This window comes from Pelophylax lessonae, assembly GCF_965119305.1.
Source record: "Pelophylax lessonae genome assembly, chromosome: 6".
Taxonomy (NCBI): Eukaryota; Metazoa; Chordata; class Amphibia; order Anura; family Ranidae; genus Pelophylax; species Pelophylax lessonae.
Genome location: NC_138773.1, coordinates 281,932,542 through 281,953,338, shown reverse-complemented (window position 1 = coordinate 281,953,338; position 20,797 = coordinate 281,932,542). Strand labels below are relative to the sequence as shown.

The 20,797-nt window shown below is 41.3% G+C and overlaps 1 protein-coding gene across 1 annotated transcript in view; it reads left to right on the top strand.

The window, feature by feature from the left end:
* EPC2 (enhancer of polycomb homolog 2) overlaps positions 1–20,797 on the top strand; it is a 102,603-nt gene that overhangs the window by 48,047 nt on the left and 33,759 nt on the right. Inside the window, exon 2 of the mRNA XM_082260339.1 lies at positions 17,495–17,654. Coding sequence (XP_082116465.1) covers positions 17,495–17,654 — 160 coding nt within the window. The remainder of the gene's footprint in view (positions 1–17,494; positions 17,655–20,797) is intronic.

The following is a 20,797-nucleotide window of genomic DNA, read 5'->3' as shown; positions in this document are numbered from 1 at the left end:
TTATTTGTTTACATGTCAGAAAATACAGCTCAGTACACCGTCCATACATGTATGTAGATGGCAGAGAACTTGTTAATGTGTGAGGAACAATGCCTCATGGGAAATGTAGTCTTGGGCAAGAGAAGGAACCAAGTGACTCTAAAGGCCTTGCTATAGGGACATTCTATACGGTATTAGACTTTGCTGCTTCCCATAGCGGCACTTTGAAGGCAGGAGGGGCCAGAAGAGGAGAATCAGTGCTGCTCTGTGCAAAATCATCAGGGTATGACAAGATTGTTGTTAAAAAGAAATAAATCCAACGTTTACAATCCCTTTAAGGGCTCTGTGCAGGGAAGATGAGCATCTGAACCCAGAGAAGGTGGAGGCCAATAGACTAGAGGTGATATAAGGCATTACATTGAAAGTAAAAGTTTACTAGTATTGTGCATTATATTTAAAATTATTATATCCATGGAAAAAGTCTCAACTTTTAGTAGTACTTTAATTTTTAACCACTTAAGCCCCGGAAGATTTTACCCCCTTCCTGACGAGGGCCTATTTTGCAATTTGGCACTGCGTGACTTTAACGGACAATTGCGCGGTCGTGCAACGCTGTACCTAAACGAATTTGACGTCCTTTTTTTCCCCACAAACAGAGTTTTCTTTTGGTGGTATTTGATCACCTGTGCGATTTTTTTTTTTTTTTTTTTTTTTTTTTTTTTTTTTATCATGGGCTATAAACAAAGAGTGTCAATTTTGCAAAAATAACAATATTTTTCACATTTTTTTTTTTTTTTTTTATATGAAATTCCCCCCAAAAAATCACAAGAAGCGTATTTTGATTGGTTTGCGCAAAATTTTTGTTGTGTGGTTTTTTTTTTTTTTTCTTTACGAGTAATTGTGGCGATCTGCGATTATTTATTTTATTTTTTTGCGGGACTGCGACATTGCGGCGGACTGATCGGACCCTTGACTGACATTTTTGACACTTTTGGGGTTACCAGTGACAGTGCTATACATATGCACTGTTACTGTAAAAATTACACTGGCAGTGAAGGGGTTAACTTTTTTCGAGAGGGAGGGGATAAGTCTGTCCCTAGGGGCGTGATTCTAACTGTGATTGGATGTGGCTTGAGGTGTAAGAACAGAGATCAACAGTCCTACATAGTAGAACCGTATGATCTCCATTCTTACACAGGGAAGAATGACAGGCCGCTTTGTTTACATTAGCCGCCTGCCTTTCTCCTGGTGTAACGGACAATCGCGAGTGCCCGGCGGACATCAGGTCCGCCGGGCACACGTGCGGGGGGGTCCGTGACCGAGTGGGAGCGCGCCTCCGGCGGCGCACGCTCGCTCCCTAGAGCCTCACAGACTAGCGACGTAGCCCTACGTTGCTTTGCCTGTGAGGGGCTGACCGCCGCAGTAAATAGTCGTGCGGCGGTCGGCAAGTGGTTAATATAACAATGTTATTTTCCCCCCTCCACCCTTCATATAGCTTCATGTCTGACTCCCAGTTAAAATATCCTGCATATCCAACTTATGGGCATATTTTATTACATACATACACATGATACAAGATATAATACTTTCACCGTTTCCCAGTAGAAATTATTATTATATTACAGTAGCGATATCTGGTGTGTGTGTGTGTGTGTGTGTGTGTGTGTGTGTGTGTGTGTGTGTTTTTGTTTGCTTTTTGTTTTTTTTACTATAAAGGGCTATTTTTTTTTTTTTTTTTTTTAACCCCATCATGACTGGTGATTTAAAAAAAAAAAAACAAAAAAAAAAACATGCTACTACTAAATGTCTTCTGCTGCCCATACATGTATTGGATTTTTGGACAAAAATACTTGCATCTATATTTCTACAAAAATTATTTGTATATTCGTTGAATGGACGAGTGTTGTTTGAAAACTCCACTTGCTTTTAACATTAAATTTTAAAATAAATTAAACTTCTGAGCAAAAACCACATACACTATTTGAAGATTCGTTTGATCGAGAAGTTTTCTATTCTGCTCCTTCAAATTTTCCTGTCACACTGGTTGACAACGAACACCGAATAGACCCCATTAACCACTTGCCGACCGCCGCACGACTATCTACGGCGGCGGTCAGCCCCTCACAGGCAAAGTGACGTAGGTCTACGTCGCTCGCCTGTGAGGGTTTAGGGAGCGAGCGCGCGCCGCCGGAGGCGCGCTCCCGCTCCCGCGTGGTCACGGACCCCCCCGCGCGCGTGACCGGCGGACCCGATCGCCGCCGGCCACTCTGCGATCGGCGGGGGAGAGGGAGATAGTCAGGCAGCTTGTGTAAACAAGCTGCCTGTCATTCTCCTCTCTGTATGAGAGCTGATCACATGGATCTACTATGTAGATCCATTGATCACTCTGCATACAGTTGAAGCCACAGCCAATCACAGTTAGAATCACGCCCCTAGGGACACACACAGCCCCTCCCTCTCAAATAAAGTTAACCCCTTCACTACCAGTGCATTTTTACAGTAACAGTGCATATGTATAGCACTGATTACTGTAGAAATGTCACTGGTAACCCCAAAAGTGTCAAAAATGTCAGTCAAGGGTCCGATCTGTCCGCCGCAATGTCGCAGTACCGCAAAAAAAATCGCAGATCGCCGCCATTACGCGTTAAAAAAAAAAACAACAAAAATGACAAAAATCTTTCCCTTTGTTAGTAAACGCAATAACTTTTGCGCAAACCAATCAAAATACGCTTTTTGCGATTTTTTTTTTTTACCAAACATAGGTAGCATAAAACAAATTGGCCGAAAATATTAAAAAATTTTGATTTTTACATTTTTTTTTGGGGGAATTTCATATAAAAAAAAGGGAAAAATATTGCTATTTTTGCAAAATTTACGCTCTTTTTTTGTTTATAGCGCGTGATCAAAAAATCGCACAGGTGATCAAATACCACCAAAAGAAAGCTCTGTTTGTGGGAAAAAAAGGACGCCAAATTCGTTTCGGTACAGCGTCGCACGACCGCGCAATTGTCCGTTAAAGTCACGCAGTGCCGAATCGCAAAATGCCCTCTGGTCGTTTAGCAGCCAAATCCTCCGGGGCTTAAGTGGTTAATGGTTAAAAAATCGGATGAATGTTTTTAAAAAAATTCTAAAAAAAATGTAGTTTGTGTATGGCCAGCATAAGTGACAGCAGACGCAGGGAGCTTGTATCCAGCTACCTGCCTATTAATAAGGGAGTCTATCATGAATATTATATACCAATCCGGTCTGAAAATTTGCAAAACATTTGTCTTTTTAAATATTGATCTGAGTCTATGTACCACATTTAAACCACATTTAAACCTCTTATAATACATATATCTGTCTCAGAGTGAATTAAATATCCAACTATATAGCTGGATATTTATATTTACCACTGCATATAGATATTCAAGAATATTAACTAAATTACACAGAAACCTTCTTTTTTTTTTTTTTTTTTTTTATTTGAAAATATTCGTTAGTTGCAGCCCTAAGTTGAGTTAAGTTTGCTTTATAGAACTGGGGGTCTTCAAACTTCAGTCCGTGGGCCAAATATTGCCACTCCAAAATTTGATGTGGCCCCCTAAGAGGGGACTCTGATAGGGACCCAGATATAAGGGGGGAATTTGATGGGCCACTTTTTATTTTGAATTTCTTAGCTTTGTTTTTTCTGTTCTAAATCTGCTGATTTAAAAAAAAAAAAAAAAAAAAAAACTCCCAAGTAATTTAAAATTTGATTTGCTCAATAAACTGATTTTGTTCAGCTGTACCAGAAAATCGTGTGAAAGCAGATCTTTGCCAAGTGATTGTATCTCCGTATTGAGCTGTGTGCGCTGAACAGCAAGAACCCATTCAAATCTTCATTGTAAAGTCTTGTGTTAACACGTTCTTATTGAGATCTGGAGTTACTTCCCTTTAGCCATTAGATTTTATACTACTGTGAATGTTTAACCACTTGCCTACTGGGCACCTAAAACCCCCTTCCTACCCAGTCCAATTTTTAGCTTTCAGTGCTGTCGCATTTTGAATGACAATTGCGCCGTCATGCAACATTGTACCCAAGTGAAATTTTTATATTTTTTTTTCACACAAATAGAGCTTTCTTTTGGTGGTATTTAATCACTACTGGGGTTTTTATTTTTTGCTGAACACACACAAAAATTTTTTTATAGATATAAAATTTTGTAAACAGGTAATTTTTTCACCTTCATTGATGTGTGCTGATGATGGGGCACTGGTAGGCTGCACTGATGATGGGGCACTGGTAGGCTGCACTGATGATGGGGCACTGGTAGGCTGCACTGATGATGGGGCACTGGTAGGCTGCACTGGTAGGCTGCACTGATGATGGGGCACTGGTAGGCTGCACTGATGATGGGGCACTGGTAGGCTGCACTGATGGGGCACTGGTAGGCTGCTAGACATATGCTGGTTTTCGGTAATTCGATATATCGCGGTATAATTGCATAGCCATGGTATTGTTATTGTGGCATTTTTAAAATACCGAGTTTCTCTGCTCCTGGGTCTGACTTTTGAATTGATACATTTCAGTGAGCTGGATGACTCATTCACTCACACAGCTAAAGTCTCCCAGTAACGATAAACAAAAATGAATACATTGTATCTTTTCCTTCCCTCTGCCAGGGAGAAAGGAAGTTTAACCTCTTAAAGACTGGACCTTTTTCTGACACTTGTTGCTTGCAAGTTAAAATCAGGTTTTTTTTTTGCTAGAAAAGTACTTAGAACCCCCAAACATTTAATATATTTTTTTAGCAGAGACCCTACAGAAAAAAATGGCGATTGTTGTAATATTTTATGTCACACTGTATTTGCGCAGCAGTCTTTCAAACGCAATTAATAGACTTTAATGAATAATAAAAAAAAAAAAACTTAACAGTAAAGTTATCCCAATTTTTTTTTTTTTTTTGCTACACAGAGAATCGTGAGAGAATCGTGATCTTTATTCCAAGCTAAAAAATCGTGATTCTCATTTTGGCCAGAATCGTGCAGCTCTAATATATATATATATATATATATATATATATATATATATATATATATATATATATATATATATATATATATATATATATACACACACACACACACACACACACACACACACACACACACACACACACACACACACACACACACACACACACACACACACACACACACACACACACACACCAGCCCACATTACATTATTATATAGCCATCAAGCAGTGTCTGGCCTACCTGGTGATGACTGGTCCTGGCGCTCTGATCCGATGGCCTGGTCTTTAAAGGGGCAAATCCTTGCGATCCAGAAGTGGTTAAACCTGCAGGAGGACCGGTGTTTTTATCTATTAATGACTTTACTATTGCTTTAGGCCTGGTTCACATGTATGCGGGTTGGCGGTTCACATGTATGCGGGTTGGCGGTTCACATGTATGCGGGTTGGCGGCCCACATTTGCACAGGCATAGCAGCCCATTGATTTGAACGGGCTGCTATGCCCTCATTTTCCGCAGAAAAAAGGTGCATGCAGCATTTTTTTAAAATTCAGTGGCCTTGAAATCCATCCTGCTTTTGCACCATGCGACTAACCTGCAGTTCCTGCTCTGGCAAGCTTTCTGCATTTTTTGTATACGTGGGCACGGCATTTAAAAACAGTTTGCGTGTGCAGCAACGGCAGGTAAGTGGCATGGTGCAAAAGAAGGATGGATTTCATGGCCACTGCATTTTTTTAATTTCTGCATGCACCTTTTTTCAGCTGAAAACGCAGGCATAGCAGCTCAAGCCCATTCACATCAATGGGCTGCTATGCCTGTGCAAATGTGGGCCCCCAACCCGCATACATGTGAACCACCAACCCGCATACATGTGAACCAGGCCTAAAGCAATAGTAAAGTCATTAATAGATAAAAACACCGGTCCTCCTGCAGGTTTAACCAATTAATGACTTTACTATTGCTTTAGACCTGGTTCACATGTATGCGGGTTGGGGGCCCACATTTGCACAGGCATAGCAGCCCATTGATGTGAATGGGCTTGAGCTGCTATGCCTGCGTTTTCAGCTGAAAAAAGGTGCATGCAGAATTTAAAAAAAATGCAGTGGCCATGAAATCCATCCTTCTTGCCGTTGCTGCACACGCAAACTGTTTTTAAATGCCGTGCCCACGTATACAAAAAATGCAGAAAGCTTGCCAGAGCAGGAACTGCAGGTTAGTCGCATGGTGCAAAAGCAGGATGGATTTCAAGGCCACTGAATTTTAAAAAAATGCTGCATGCACCTTTTTTCTGCAGAAAATGAGGGCATAGCAGCCCGTTCAAATCAATGGGCTGCTATGCCTGTGCAAATGTGGGCCGCCAACCCGCATACATGTGAACCGCCAACCCGCATACATGTGAACCAGGCCTAAAGCAATAGTAAAGTAATTTATAAACACCACCTTCAGGTTTAACCACTTCTTGACCACAAGGATTTGCCCTCTTAATGACCAGGCCATTGGATCGGAGCCGAGCGCCAGGACCAGTTATCACCAGTTAGGCCAGACACTGCTTGATGACCTATTTTAGGCCTGGTTCACAGAGTCTGTACTGACTGACTATATAATAATGTGCATAAGTGAACCAAAGCCCCTAAATTCAGCAATGAAATTGAAGTGAGGTGGAAATTTAATAATTTAAATTTAATAATAGAATACCGTGATAATACCGTATACCGTGGCAAAACCTTAATCAATTAATCGCAACATGAAAATCTGATACCGTCACAAGCCTATAGGCTGCACTGATGGGGCACTGGTAGGCTGCACTGATGGGGCACTGGTAGGCTGCACTGATGGGGCACTGGTAGGCTGCACTGATGGGGCACTGGTAGGCTGCACTGATGGGGCACTGGTAGGCTGCACTGATGGGGCACTGGTAGGCTGCACTGATGGGGCACTGGTAGGCTGCACTGATGGGGCACTGGTAGGCTGCACTGATGGGGCACTGGTAGGCTGCACTGATGGGGCACTGGTAGGCTGCACTGATGGGGCACTGGTAGGCTGCACTGATGGGGCACTGGAAGGCTGCACTGATGGGGCACTGGTAGGCTGCACTGATGATGGGGCACTGGTAGGCTGCACTGATGATGGGGCACTGGTAGGCTGCACTGATGATGGGGCAATGGTAGGCTGCACTGATGATGGGGCACTGGTAGGCTGCACTGATGATGGGGCACTGGTAGGCTGCACTGATGATGGGGCACTGGTAGGCTGCACTGATGATGGGGCACTGGTAGGCTGCACTGATGATGGGGCACTGGTAGGCTGCACTGATGGGGGGGCAATGGTGTGCACAGATGAGGCGGCAGTTGCTCTCCCTCTTCGGGACCGATGTACCTCCTGACAGCAGCCCAGGATCGGCTTTTTCTTTTCTCCTTTTCGCGGAGGTAGCTCATGCACAGGAGGACATAAATGGATGCCCTCCCGGCAAGTTAGGCCCACGCTATAGCCGAAAGACGGCCAAATGTGCATGAAGAGGTTAAAGTGTTTGGCAATATCTCTAGAACACATTGATTCATCAGAACCGGTATTGTCTGTATCTTGTGCTATTGAGAATCGACAACTTGAGATGAGTGTATGCAGTTTGCATCTTAAATCTTATCTAAGCGGTTGATTTACTAAAGGCAAATAGGCTGTTCACGTTGCAAAGGGCATTTGCCTCAGAGCAATGAATGTAGTGCAGTTTTACTTTGCAAAGAACACCCAATTGCGTGCAAGAAAATGCATTTTTGCTTGCAGTGATTAGAAGATACAGTACAAGTCCGAAAAGCATCACCTCCTTCACTAAGCTCCGGGGAAAATTCCCTTGCAAAGTGCAACTTCCTTCACAAAGTAAAACTGTCTACTGTTTTGTGAGTCATCCCATAACATTTGAAAGCCTGTATGTAGAGGTTTTCTGTCCTGGCTAGTTTGACCTTTTTTCTTTCCCTTTCGATCCTCCTGATGGATGCCATGGAAACTGAAAGCCAGTAAGAGTCTTCATAAGGAGGACAGGGACCACAGTAAAATCTTAAGATTCCAACTCTTCTTCCCAGCTTAAGCCAAAAAGTAATGTTCTATTTACTAGAAAATTACTTAGAACCATACACACACACACACACACACACTCACACTCACACTCTTTTCATACTCATGCCACCAGAATAAAATGAAAATGAAATAATCCAAATGAATTTGAACTGCAGACTTTCAGCTTTAATTCAAGGGGTTGAACATAAATATGAAGTACAAATTGTAGGAACTGCAACCATTTTTCTACGCAATACCCCCATTTTTAGGGGCTCAAATGTAATTGGACAAATATATTCATGAATAAAATGTTCGTTTTTAATATTTTGTTGAGAATCCTTTGCCTGAAGTCTGGAGCCCATGGACATTACCAAAGACTGGGATTCCTCCTTTCTGATGCTTTGCTGGGCTCTAACTGCAGCTGTCTTCAGTTGTTCTTTATAGGTTTTTCTGCCTTTTTAGTTTTGCCTTCAGTAAGTGAAATCCATAATTGGGTTGGGATCAGGTGATTGACTCGGCCATTGCAGAATATTCCACTTCTTTTCCTTCAAAAGCCCCTGGTTTGCTTTTGCAGTGTGTTTTGTTTGATTGTCCATCTGTACTGTGAAGCGCCGTCCAATCAACTTTGCTGCTTTTGCCTGAATCTGGGCAGACAGTATATCTCTAAACACTGCACAATTAATTTGGCTGCTTCTGTCTTCTGTCACATCATCAATCAATACCAATGACCCAGTGCCACTGGAACCCATGCATGCCCATGCCATCACACTGCCTCCACCATGTTTTACAGATGACGACATGTGCTTTGGATCATAAGCTGTTCCAAGCCTTCTCTGCACTTCTTTTTTTCCAACCACATATGTGAGGTATCGCCAGAGTGAGAGCAATAATTCTAGAAAAATACTTTCGCTGTCCCACTAAACTGGTAACCGTTAACATTTTTTAAAGCGTCTCTTTATTTTTAGGAAATCATAGTTTGTCACCATTCCACGAGTGTGTGCAATTTTAAACCGTAACATGCTTGGTATCTATTTACTCGGCCTGACATCATTTTTCACAATATACAAAAAAATTGGGATAGCTTTATCGTTTGATAATTTTTTTTTTTTTTAAATACAGTGAAATGTATTTTTTCTAAAAAAAAAAAAAAAAAAAAAAAAGTGTTTAAAAAAAAAAAGACTGCTGCGCAAATACCACGTGAAAAAAATATTGTAACAACCTCCATTTTATTCTCCAGTCTAAATTTGCTAAACAAATTTACAAGTGTGTGTGTGTGTGTGTGTATATATATATAGAGAGAGTGTACGTATGTGTACTAAATAAATTTGGGGGTTCTAAATTTTCTTGCATAAAATACTGATTTTAACTTGTAAACAATGTGTCAGAAATGGGCTTGGTCCTGAAGTGGTTAAACGCCAAATAGCCTAGTTTTTAAGCTTTTATCAGAGATAGGGCTCTTTCACACGGTCCGCCTCCGTAGGCGGATCCGTGCTGCTCAGCAGGGATCGATCCGCCGATCCCCGCTGAGCCGGTGGATGACAGCTTGCAGTGCAGAGAGGGAGGTGTCACAGCTCCCGCTGCTCTCTATGGGGGATCGGATGAGAGCGGACCGCCTGTCCCCTCTCATCCGATCTGATCCCTGAACGGATGGAAAAAATAGGGTTTCCATCCGTCCAGATTTCACGCACAGGATCGGATGCGGATGGCAGCGGGTGTCAGCAGAGGTGTCTCCGCTGACATCCGCTGCCCCATAGAGCTGCATGGAGGATCCGATCAGATCCGCCTAAAAAACTGACAGGCGGATCTGATCGGATCGCTCGTGTGAAAGAGCCCTTATAGCGTTTTTACAGCTGAAAAACCCACTAGTTCTGGGTTTTTTTTTCAGCCAGAAAACGCCCCTGCCAAAAACTGCTGAAAACAGCCTATGTGTGCATGGACACATAGGATAACATGCTGGGGAGTTTACTGGCTGCAGAAAAAAACATCTGACGCCAAAAACAGCCGCTGTAAAAATGTCCAGTGTGCATGAGGCCTTACCTGGGGAGATGCAATCTAGAATACCGCAATCACTGAGCAGCAAATTATATCAGCTGTGATGTATTTCAGTTATCTTGCAAACCTGGCCTGTTGGTGGCTCCTGAGGACAGGAGTTGAGAACGATAGCCTATGGTCTTCACTGTCTAACAGAGGAATTATAAGCGTTTTGTGGGGTATGCGCACCAATCGTAAACAGTGATGTTTTTTAATCGTCCACTCAGAATAATCACTCCTGCTTGTGGTCGATGTAGTACAATGCAATGCCCAGTAGGTAGAGGAGTTAACTACTTGACGACTGCCCACCGCAGTTTTACTCGGCTCTGCGAAACGGCGTAGCTCTACGTCAGTCGCGTGCATGGTGCTGGGAGGCGACTGCGCCCACTAGGCAGCGGGGAAGCCGTTCGCTCACCGCTGAGAGAGGACAGTCGGCTCTTGTAAACGCAGCTGACCGTTGTTCTCTCTGGAATGATCACAGAGCGCCTGTGATCCTTCTATATAGGATCACAGGTCTCTATGGTCATTTCACAAGCCCATCCCCCATACAGCTAGTGAACACTCCCCTAGGCTCACACTTAACTCTTTGATCACCCCTAGGTTAACCCCTTCCCTGCCAGTGTCATTATTACAGTAACAGTGCATATTTTTAGTACTGATTACTATATTGTAGTGTCACTGGTCCCCCCCCCCCCAAAGTGTCAAAGGTTAGGGGTCCGATCTGTCCGGCGCAATGTCGCAGTATGCTAAAAACTGCAGAGTGCCACCATTACTGGTAAAAATAAATAAAAATGACATACATTTTCCCCCTAGTTTGTAGATGCAATAACCTTTGCGCAAGCCAATCAAAATAAGCTTACTGTGATTTTTTTTTTTTTTTTTTTTTACCAAAATAAGTAGCAGAATAAAAATTGGCCTAAAAGTATGAAAAATGTTGATTTTTTTTTCTCTTGGGAATGGTATATAGCAAAATGTGAAAAAATCAAATATAATATATATATATATATATATATATATATATATATATATATATATATATATATATATATATATATATATATATATATATATATATATATATATGTGTGTGTGTATAATGTGCACACACACACACACACATATATATATATATATATATTACATTTTTTTTTTTTTTTTTCAGACTATTGCTTTTTGTTTTTTTTGTTTTTTTTGTCCATAGCGCAAAAAATAAAAATCAAGTGATCAAATACCACCAAAAGAAAGCTCTATTTGTGGGGAAAAAAGATCATCAATTTTATTTCGGTACAGTGCGAAATTTTCCGTTAAAGTAACACAGTGCCGAATCGCAAAAAATGGCCTGGTCATTAAGGGGGCAAATCTGTCCGGTCCAGAACTGGTTAAGTATTCCAGCACTGCCATAGATGGACGCATTGTGCAGGAGACGAAGGTTCCACTGACAGGAGGCTTTCCCCAGTCTGGAATAGTGAAAAACCAAATCATTCTGATAGAACTAGAATATATTCTAAAAACCGATTGAACTAAATTGATTGGAAATTCTGGGTTTAACTCCTTTGCAGTGTTTGTTGGAAATTAGCATGCCATGCATTGATTTTCCTTGCTGCCTGTAATTGTCATTTCATTTTAGATGAATGGCTTTCCTAACGTCCCCTAGCCCTGATCTTTATAAACCTTTGTTTCACCTCTGTGGTGGAGCAGGCGATGCCTCCATGTAAAACCCAATATAATGGCAGAATATTCTCTTCCCTGTGCAGTTTGAAACCAGATAAAATAACAGATGGACGGTTAATGTGTTAGAGACAAAAACAGTCGTTTAGATTTCATTAAGTCATAAAAACTCTGTGTACATAATTTAAACAGAAATTGTAAGAAGAAATGTGGCTGCCATTGGTGAGCGAGGTGGTGCTGAAATTGCTGGCTGCTCTGAGGCTATCGGGGTGGGGGAGGGAGGGAGGGAGCACCATGGTACGTGCTGTGCTTTAAGAGAAGATTATTTAACTGGCTGCCAGACCTGTGCGATGCGGCCCGCTATTACACGGCTTTCAGACAATTACTGTATGTTTTCACATCAGAGGCTGCTTGTTTTTTCACAGATATAAAATAAAACAAAATTTCCGATTTTTATTACTCTATGAGTAATCTGTATAATGTCTTTCTGTGAGCCCTCCTCCTTTGCCTCTTTTTGACTTGAAGTAAATATCTATGATGGAAATCCATAGGCAGCGATCGCTGGCCTTCTTATGAAAATGGCAGTTTTATTGGCTTCCATGCTGACCCTGACTTCAGTGATTTGTGTCACTGTCCCAGGGCAAACCAGGGGGAAAAAATAATTCTCGAACTTGGGTTAGTGGTTTGAAGCATTTGTCTTAAGCCTGGTACACACACTGCAAGAGCTGACAGTTCGCTATACCAACGCAAGTGATGTTGGTGTGGCGATTTTCCCCCCACCCCCATAATACACTGATGCGTGCTCACAGTCATTGACTACCAGTGCTGATCGGATGCTGGTTTCCAGCATGTCCCTTCTACAAAATCCAGCTGTTAGAATGCTGTACACAGGGGTCTTCAAACTATGGCCCTCCAGTTGTTCAGGAACTACAATTCCCATCATGCCTAGTTATGTCTGTGAATGTCAGTTTTACAATGCCTCATGGGATGTGTAGTTCTTCAGGTGGAGGGCCGTAGTTTGAGGATTCCTGTTGTACACACTGACAAAGTCAGCTCATTCCTGTTGAACCAGCTGATTTTCGGAGTGTGTACCCAGCTTTAGCATGACCGCTTGGAAAGGACAGTTTATCAATGGCACCCTCCATGTTTCCCTTGGCATGAGCTTTCAAACTTTGGGGCTTAAAGAGGATCTCTGGGCTCCCCCCAAAAAACTAAGACAAATACTTTAGCAGCTGACTTTTTAAGGACACTAACCTTTCCAGGGATCCAGCGATCTCACCCCGAACTGATATTTCTCAAGTAAGGGAAACCTTGCGGCTTCACAGCTGGTTTCCTACTGCTCATGCGTGAGCCGCGCTGCATCTTGTGTAGGGGTCTGCAGTTTTCTGGGACATGTGATGTGTCCCAGAAGACTGCGGGGGAAGGAAGGGGGCCGAAATTCCATCTAAGGCTCCATGTAGACGGGACGTTGTAAATGGCCGTTTAGGAGCAGTTGGGCGTTTTTTTTCAGAAGCCCCTGAACCCACCTGCATGTTATCTTATCTGTCCATGTACACAGGGTAGTTTACAGTCATTTGCAGGCAGTTGAGTTCAGGGACGTTTTTTGGTAAGCAATTATTTGCGTTCGAACGTGTTTCCCGGCGTTTCAAACACGACCGAACGTGATGACCCGCGTTTAGCGCTTGCTTTTTTCCATTTTAAAGGGGAATGAGTTTTTTGGACTCTAGGAACGGTTCTAAACGCAAACGCCCCCTAAACGCGGGTGCAAACGCTACTTAACGGACGTTTTAAACGTCCTAAAAATTCCAGCATTCAAAGGGACTTTTAACAACGTCCCGTGTACATGAAGCCTAAGATTTCCATGGCAATCTGAACCGGAAGGGGGGTCGGATACCTGTCAAAACCAGGAACAACCCCACCGAAAGTGCCAAATGTCGCAGGGGGAGGGGGCAGGCAAGCAAAACTTCCTCTTTTGGGTGGAGCTCCACTTTAAGAAGATAAATGCAAGGTTATGAATTACAATATCTGGATTTTACAGCAACAGATCTCTGGATGGTAACCATATACTATGAAATAGCCAATCAAATGGGTGCAATATCAGGCTCCTGCAGACTCTCAGTACAGCTGTCTTCCCAGGCAGACAGTTACTGAAGGGCAGGAAGAATTGAACTGCAAGGGCGCTCACCAATCTAGTTCCTCTCTCCACCCCTTTTTCCATTTTAAAGAGCAAGGTTTGGGCACAGAAATGTAAATCTGACCCCCCCACTGTACTTACTGTCTGCTGTCTCCCGCTGTCTAATCCCTGGGCCAGTAAAGTGGATGCGGGAACCCTGACCGTTCAGGATCACAGGCAGTAAGTACAGCGGGGATGGGAGGGGGTGACAGTTTTTCTGTATAGCTGAACTTTCGGGCTCCATTCACATCTGGGTATTCCAGAATCGCGGCAAAACACGGCATCCATTTGCGATGCCATTGCTTCTAATGGCACCCCAATGCTGTGCAATCGCTGCAAAATCGCACCACGCAAAGTTTGTTTAAAAAAAGTAAGCTTCTTTTGGGTGACAACGTTGCACCTTGCATTTTTTTTTTTTTTTTTTTTTTATCGTGCGACAACCACGGCACAATCGCACCACAATTGGGGTGCCATTAGAAGTAATAGCATCGCAAACACATCCCGCCGCGATTCTGGAATTTTGGGCACAACCTCCCGCTGTCAGAATACAAAGAAAATGGCATGATCTATGGCCTGCGTAATGGCAGCTAAGAAATAAGCTGCAATAGATTTTTATTTATTTTATTTAATACTGCTTGAAGTACAGCTTGACTTGTGCAATATGTTCAACCTCTTGTGAATGTTCGCCAAAACATGGTTTTGTAAGTTGCTAAACTAAATTGCTGCTTATTTGTTTTTTTGGATTTTTATATTTGATTTATTGCTACTGCTTTATTTCTAATTGTTATAATGGATTTTCTTAATTTTTTTTTTTTTTTTTTTTTTTTTTTTTTTGAAAATTAGATGGTGGCACAGCGGAGCTTGAATTTAGGGGAGATTTTAGGCCTGCGTTCCTTGCGTCATATGATGCCCTCTTCATCATCGCTGGTCTTGTTTTTTAGAATAGATGTGATGTGGTTTTTCTACATTGCAAATGTTCAACAGAAAAACATAGTCAGTCATAGCCTAGATGTTAAATGGTGTGTATTTCATTGCGTAAATGTGCTGAGGATCTGTTGCAATGTTTACCTCTAATATCTGACATTTTATTATGTGTTACCTGTTCCATTTTTTCATAATGGTAGATCTTTTCGTAGAGAGACTTTCTATCCATCTATCTATGAACTTGTGATCTGTTAGTCAATAGGCACAGAGAGGAACAGTAATGCACAATCACTGTGTAAATGTAATGAGCCAATATGGCTGCCTCAATGCAAATCTGTAATCATAGAACTTTAGGTTGATAAGATACAGATAACATTTTTACATTCTGAATTTTAGGTGGAAATTTATTTTTTCTGTAGTTATTACTAACAAAGATCACACTAAAGGCGGTTCCTGGGTTACGAACAAGATAGGGACTGTAGGATTGTTCTAAAGTTGAATTTGTAAGTCGAAATAGGTACATTTTTCTTTTTTTTTTTTTTTTTTTTTTTTTTGTGTAGCTCAAGCCAAAATCATTTTCAATTTTTTTGTATGGCATAGGTAAGGGTTAACACCCCTGCGCTTATTGTTTTGCTGTCTGTACCCCTGTTCAGAAGATTTTGCCTCACTTTCTGTCCCTATGACAATTAGATTTTGAAAATTTTGGGTTGTTGAAACAAGGATTAGTGATGAACCTTCAGTGGAGACATCTTTTTCCCATGAGAACTCCTACAGGAGTGAATTTCCCTTCCTAGGGGGAGATTTCCTATCACTTCCTGTTGTCTCCCTCTGTAAGTTGGAGTTGTTTGTAAGTCAGTTGTTTGTAACCCGGGGACCGCCTGTACTACTGAAGGATAAGTGCACTTGAAATCAAAGTAGGTTCAACTTTTTTTTTTTGCCCCCTTTTCCTGACTCCGACTAGCCAACCCCCACCTCTCCAGTTGCACACTTGCCTTCATTAAGCAGCAGCTTCTACTATTTACATCCTGCGCTGAATGTCATGCATGTGACGACTGCGCCTGTGCAGTAGCTCTCCAATAACCTTTTGGGGCTGTGTCCTGAGACTAGAAACTATGGGAGGAGGGAACTATAGAAGTCTATTGGGATCTTTTGAGCAGCCTGGGCCAAGGCACGTAGGATTTTTGGCACATGATAAACAGTGGAGGCTGCAGCTGATGGATTGAGGGAAGTATGTAAATGGGGAGGGTGGACTAAATTAGGATAAAGTGTTACTAAACCCACAACAGTAAAATCAGTCTGTATATACAGTAAAGCAGTGGTCCTCAACTCTGGGGTTAGTAACACTTTAAGGATGAGGGGAGAACAGGGAAGCGATGTAAATGCCCCGTAACCGCGTGCATTGCATGGGGTTCCGGTATGTTTGGCAGCCAAAATGGGGTTAAACTGGGCAGTGAGGTGGCATTGTATCACCTCCTCACTGTCAATTGCTACTGAAAAGTAATCTAAACACGGATCACATTTTAGAGAAGTAGATTTATGGCGGGCCATACATGGATTGAAATTCTGCTGTTCCAGCAGGGACTTAACTAATTTTGATTCATATATGAGCAGGCTGTTATGTATAGAAGTCGATCCACCGATCTGTTGATATCAGTAGACTTCTGTACTAGCAGCCTGTCAGGGTTTTCCCGAATGATCCGTGCCGCCAGCTATAGCCAGGAGCACTCATCAGTCAGTGTGTTAAGATTGCAGGGAAGTCTCCTTGATGTCAAAACACAATAGCAGAGCGATTTTGCCCGTCCACCTCAAATACGTGAATGGGGTTATCTGATTTTCTTCATTTAACCCACTGGCTTCACATATAAAAAAAAAAAAAACATTTACTGTATGGCCACCTAGTGGAAGGAAAGAAAATTGCTTGAGTCCCCTATGAACACAGTTAGTGTTGGAGGAATCCCTCCTACAGAACTAAGGGATTCTGGCAGTGGGGAGGCTTCTCTACTGGTAGAACACAATGATTAGTGTTGCCAGGCAGCACTAGTCATATAGGTAAAAACCAGACAGGTTAATTTTACACAAGTGTCCATCAATAGATTGACTTGTGGGCAACCAGATTGCCCATACGTGGATAAAATGTGTCCGGTCCATGCTGAGTTGGCTGAATTTTTATCCATATATTGTCTGGCTTTAAACTTGTTTCTAAATCTACCTGTGCAGGCGGTGAGCTAAATATCAAAGGAATTTTTCAAAAATGTGATAAGCATGCATGTTTATGAATCTAAATAAGGAACAGAGAAGATAGAGGCATCCCTGTGACCAGCTCCTTCCTAGGTCCTACAGGAAAATCTAAGACCATTGATTATCTTTTCCCCAGAGTAGGTTGTTGAGTTATAGGTCAGGGATTGCCTACAGACATACTTGATGTCTTATCTTCCTGTAATCAACTGAATTCGGTACAGATCTTCATTATTCCTGTAGACACCTTTAGAAACACATGGAAACGCAAGAACTTGGGTTTTTAAAAACCTATTGGTAAATGCTGTACAGTGGGTGTGTGGCTAGCTTTACGTTTTACACATGTATATTGAATGGTAACCATAAGCATATAAATTATACTGCCGTTTGCTAATAATTTGAATGGCGCCTTTAACATCTTTCATTTTTCTTTTTGCAGGAACATCATTTACAAAGAGCTATCTCGGCACAACAGGTTTTTAGAGAAAAGAAAGAAAGCATGGTTATTCCCGTTCCTGAGGCTGAGAGCAATGTCCATTACTACAGTCGCCTGTACAAAGGAGAATTTAAACAGCCCAAGCAGTTCATTCACATTCAACGTAAGTGTGTGCGCTTAGACCGCTGGCGTGTCCTCCTTGTCAAGATTCCAGTTATCACACAGGCTGCATCTGTTGCTTCATTTGGACAAACCACCTGCTCTTTTCTACAGGAAGCCAACTTTCAACACACTCGCTAAACGTGGCCCTGTTATCATTGCTCCTCTAGTCTAGCCTTTTGGAACATAGACCTTGGTATCCTCAAGTTCCCTGAAAAAGGGAATTTTATAATCCAGTCCAGGATAGGTTGCCTAATGAATTCAATTTATTTATTTATTTTTTTAAAAAGATTAAAGATTTTCGGTTTTGATCCCTGAAAAATTGGACAACCGTAGTAAAAATGCTTTCCTTCCCTTCTTCTGTGTCATTGTTATATATTTTACACAAACTTTTAAACCTATTCCTGTATAATGTATTGTTGAGTTTTTTTTTTTTTTTTTGCGGAAGTCTATGACAAAGCTTGCTTACAGCACCTGAAGCTTTTGAATGGCTTTTATTCAGCTTTAGCCTCGCTTTGTTTTGGAGGTATTGCAGGTATGAGAAATCCCAGGATGCACTGGGAAACCAATAAGCGAACCAGAAAGGCGTCATCAGCAGTCACATCTGGTTCATATGTAAATATTCTGGGAATGTCTGGTGCAGAAATCACATCTGGGGTGCAGGGTGGGGCAGCAGGAAGATGAGCGGGTTCTGGACTGGAACGGAGCAACTAGAATATGGCACACGTGGTGTGCAAAATGGGAACGCTATAGTGGAAGATGAACTGGGACCTGAGAGAGGACTGAGAAGCAGACAAACTGCATTGCTAGGGGTCCATAGCAGGCTAAACTAGCAGATGGCACATGTGGTGCGCAGCGTGGGAGCAATATAGCAGGAGGTGAGCAGGACCCGGAAAGAAGAGAATTACCAGAGCTGGGGGTTTTCCCCCCACACATAGAGCTTTCTTTTAGTGGTATTTGATTACCTCTGCAGTTTATTTTTTGCGCTAAAAACAAAAGAGCGACTATTTAAACAAAAAAAAATCCAATTTTAGGGCTGCAACCTAACATTATTTTAATAATCAATTGGCAGATTCTTTATTTTTTCGTTTAATCAAATAATCTTAAAAAAAAGTGTGGCGTATAATTTAGTTTAAAATGTAAAGTTAAAGAAAAAAAAAAAAAATATATATATATATGTATAGTGGTAAATATAAATAACCGACTATATGGTTAGGGAGGAAAATCTCAAATCCATGCTGAAAATAATGGACAGAAGAGATATACTGTATTACTATTAGAGGTTGAATCCGGTAAATATCATCAGACTCCGAGATCAAATTTTTTATTTAAAGAAAAAAAAAATGTAAGACTGTTTTGCCGATTTGTCATAGGTAAGTGCCTTGATAAAAGCTCCCTGCGCCTGCTGCCACTTATGCTGGCCATACAAACACAATGTCTTCCTTCAAAAAAGTTTTCATTTCTAAGAACGTTTATTCGATTTTCCAATAGTTAGCGGGGTCAAATCCGCATTCGTTTTCCACAGTGACAGGAAAATTCTGAGGAGCAGAAAAAAAAGTTCTTGGTCAAAGTAGTTTTCAGTGTATGCGGTTTTCGTTCAGAAATTACATTCATTTTAAAACAATGTTAAAAGCAAGTGAAATTTTTAAACCACATTCTTTCATTCGGTGAATGCACAGAAACTTTTGATCTGTTTCGGCAGTGCTTTTTGTGTCTTTGTATAGTTCTAGTGCTGTGCATATACAAATCTGACCAATGGGTGAATGACGATGGTGTTACATTGTGAAATATATTAATAGTCCATACAAAAATAATCCCGTGCTTTAAAATCAAAATACAAAATACATTGAAAGTTACTATCCCAAGTGTTTGCCTTGGTGCGCTAAATAGTAAATATTAAAATATGTGACACTTAGCTAAGCTTGTTCATAAAGCGCTTTTTATCCACACTGGAATATTTTGGGCTGCTTGTTCCTCTTATCTCCTCAAGGGGGTGCTCTCCTCTAGATGATGAAGCTCCTCATAAGATGTAGTTTAGTGTTACAAAAAAAAAGGGGAGAGAGTCTAATAGTACTCTACCTCTTTAAAATTGTATTGAAATAAATACAAAGGTACACTCACATGTCTTTGGTGCTTTTAGTTTACCAATCTGTACAGGCAGAATGCAGTATATATGCTTATGAGTGTACAGCCAGGCTCCGTCTCCACTGTGGCCCCTCCCCTACGCGTGTCAGCACAGGGTCATGCGCCTTCCTCAGGGGGATGTGATAAGAGGGATAGCTGGCTATCTATTTATTTTAGGTTGTGGGTGCCATTTTCTAGTAGTCTCATGGGCGCCGCCATTTTTGATGTGATTATATCCTATGTAAATGCGGTTCGTATTATCTAATGTCATTAGTAATAATCACAGCTGGTGTGGAGCCGGCTGATATGAGCAACACATTCGGCACTATAATTACAACCATATCCATTTATTAACCTCTTATGTTAACTTATGCAGCATGTACTGGTGTAAACAAAAATGTGTACTGTCACCACAGCACCTATGGTGGTTACTGCTGCATTGTGTGGCTAATCTATGTTAGAAAAATTCCCATAGACTGATGTTAAAAAAGATGGGGGTTATTACCTATTCTACATACAGGATAATTAATATGTATGTACAGGACTAATAAAATGATTATTAGTTTTATTAACTTAAAAGTTCAAAAATATAAAATAAAATAATGTGAATAAGGATAAATTGTTATGTTTTTGCACACACGATTTTGATGTGATTTGCGTTTTTTACATTTTTTTTAATGCTTTTTTTGGTCAATTTGTTGTTGGGCAGATACAAAAACGCAAATCGCGGCAAAGACGCACAACATGCTTTTCTACAGCTTCTCCATTTGAAGTCTATTGTACCAAAAAAGCAAAAAAAAAAAAAAAAAAAAACAGTTTTGCATTGAAAAAAGTCCTTGACCTTTCCAAATCAAAGCGGCCGAAAAAAGCATAGGTGTAAACGTTTCCCATAGGAAACCATGTTAAATGAACACTTAGTGTTTTTCTGTAAAAAAAAAAAAAAATTGCAAAGGTGTGAACCAGGCCTAAGACGTTTAGTAGCAGAAGCATGCTTTTTTTTTTTTTTTTTATATCACCGGTCAT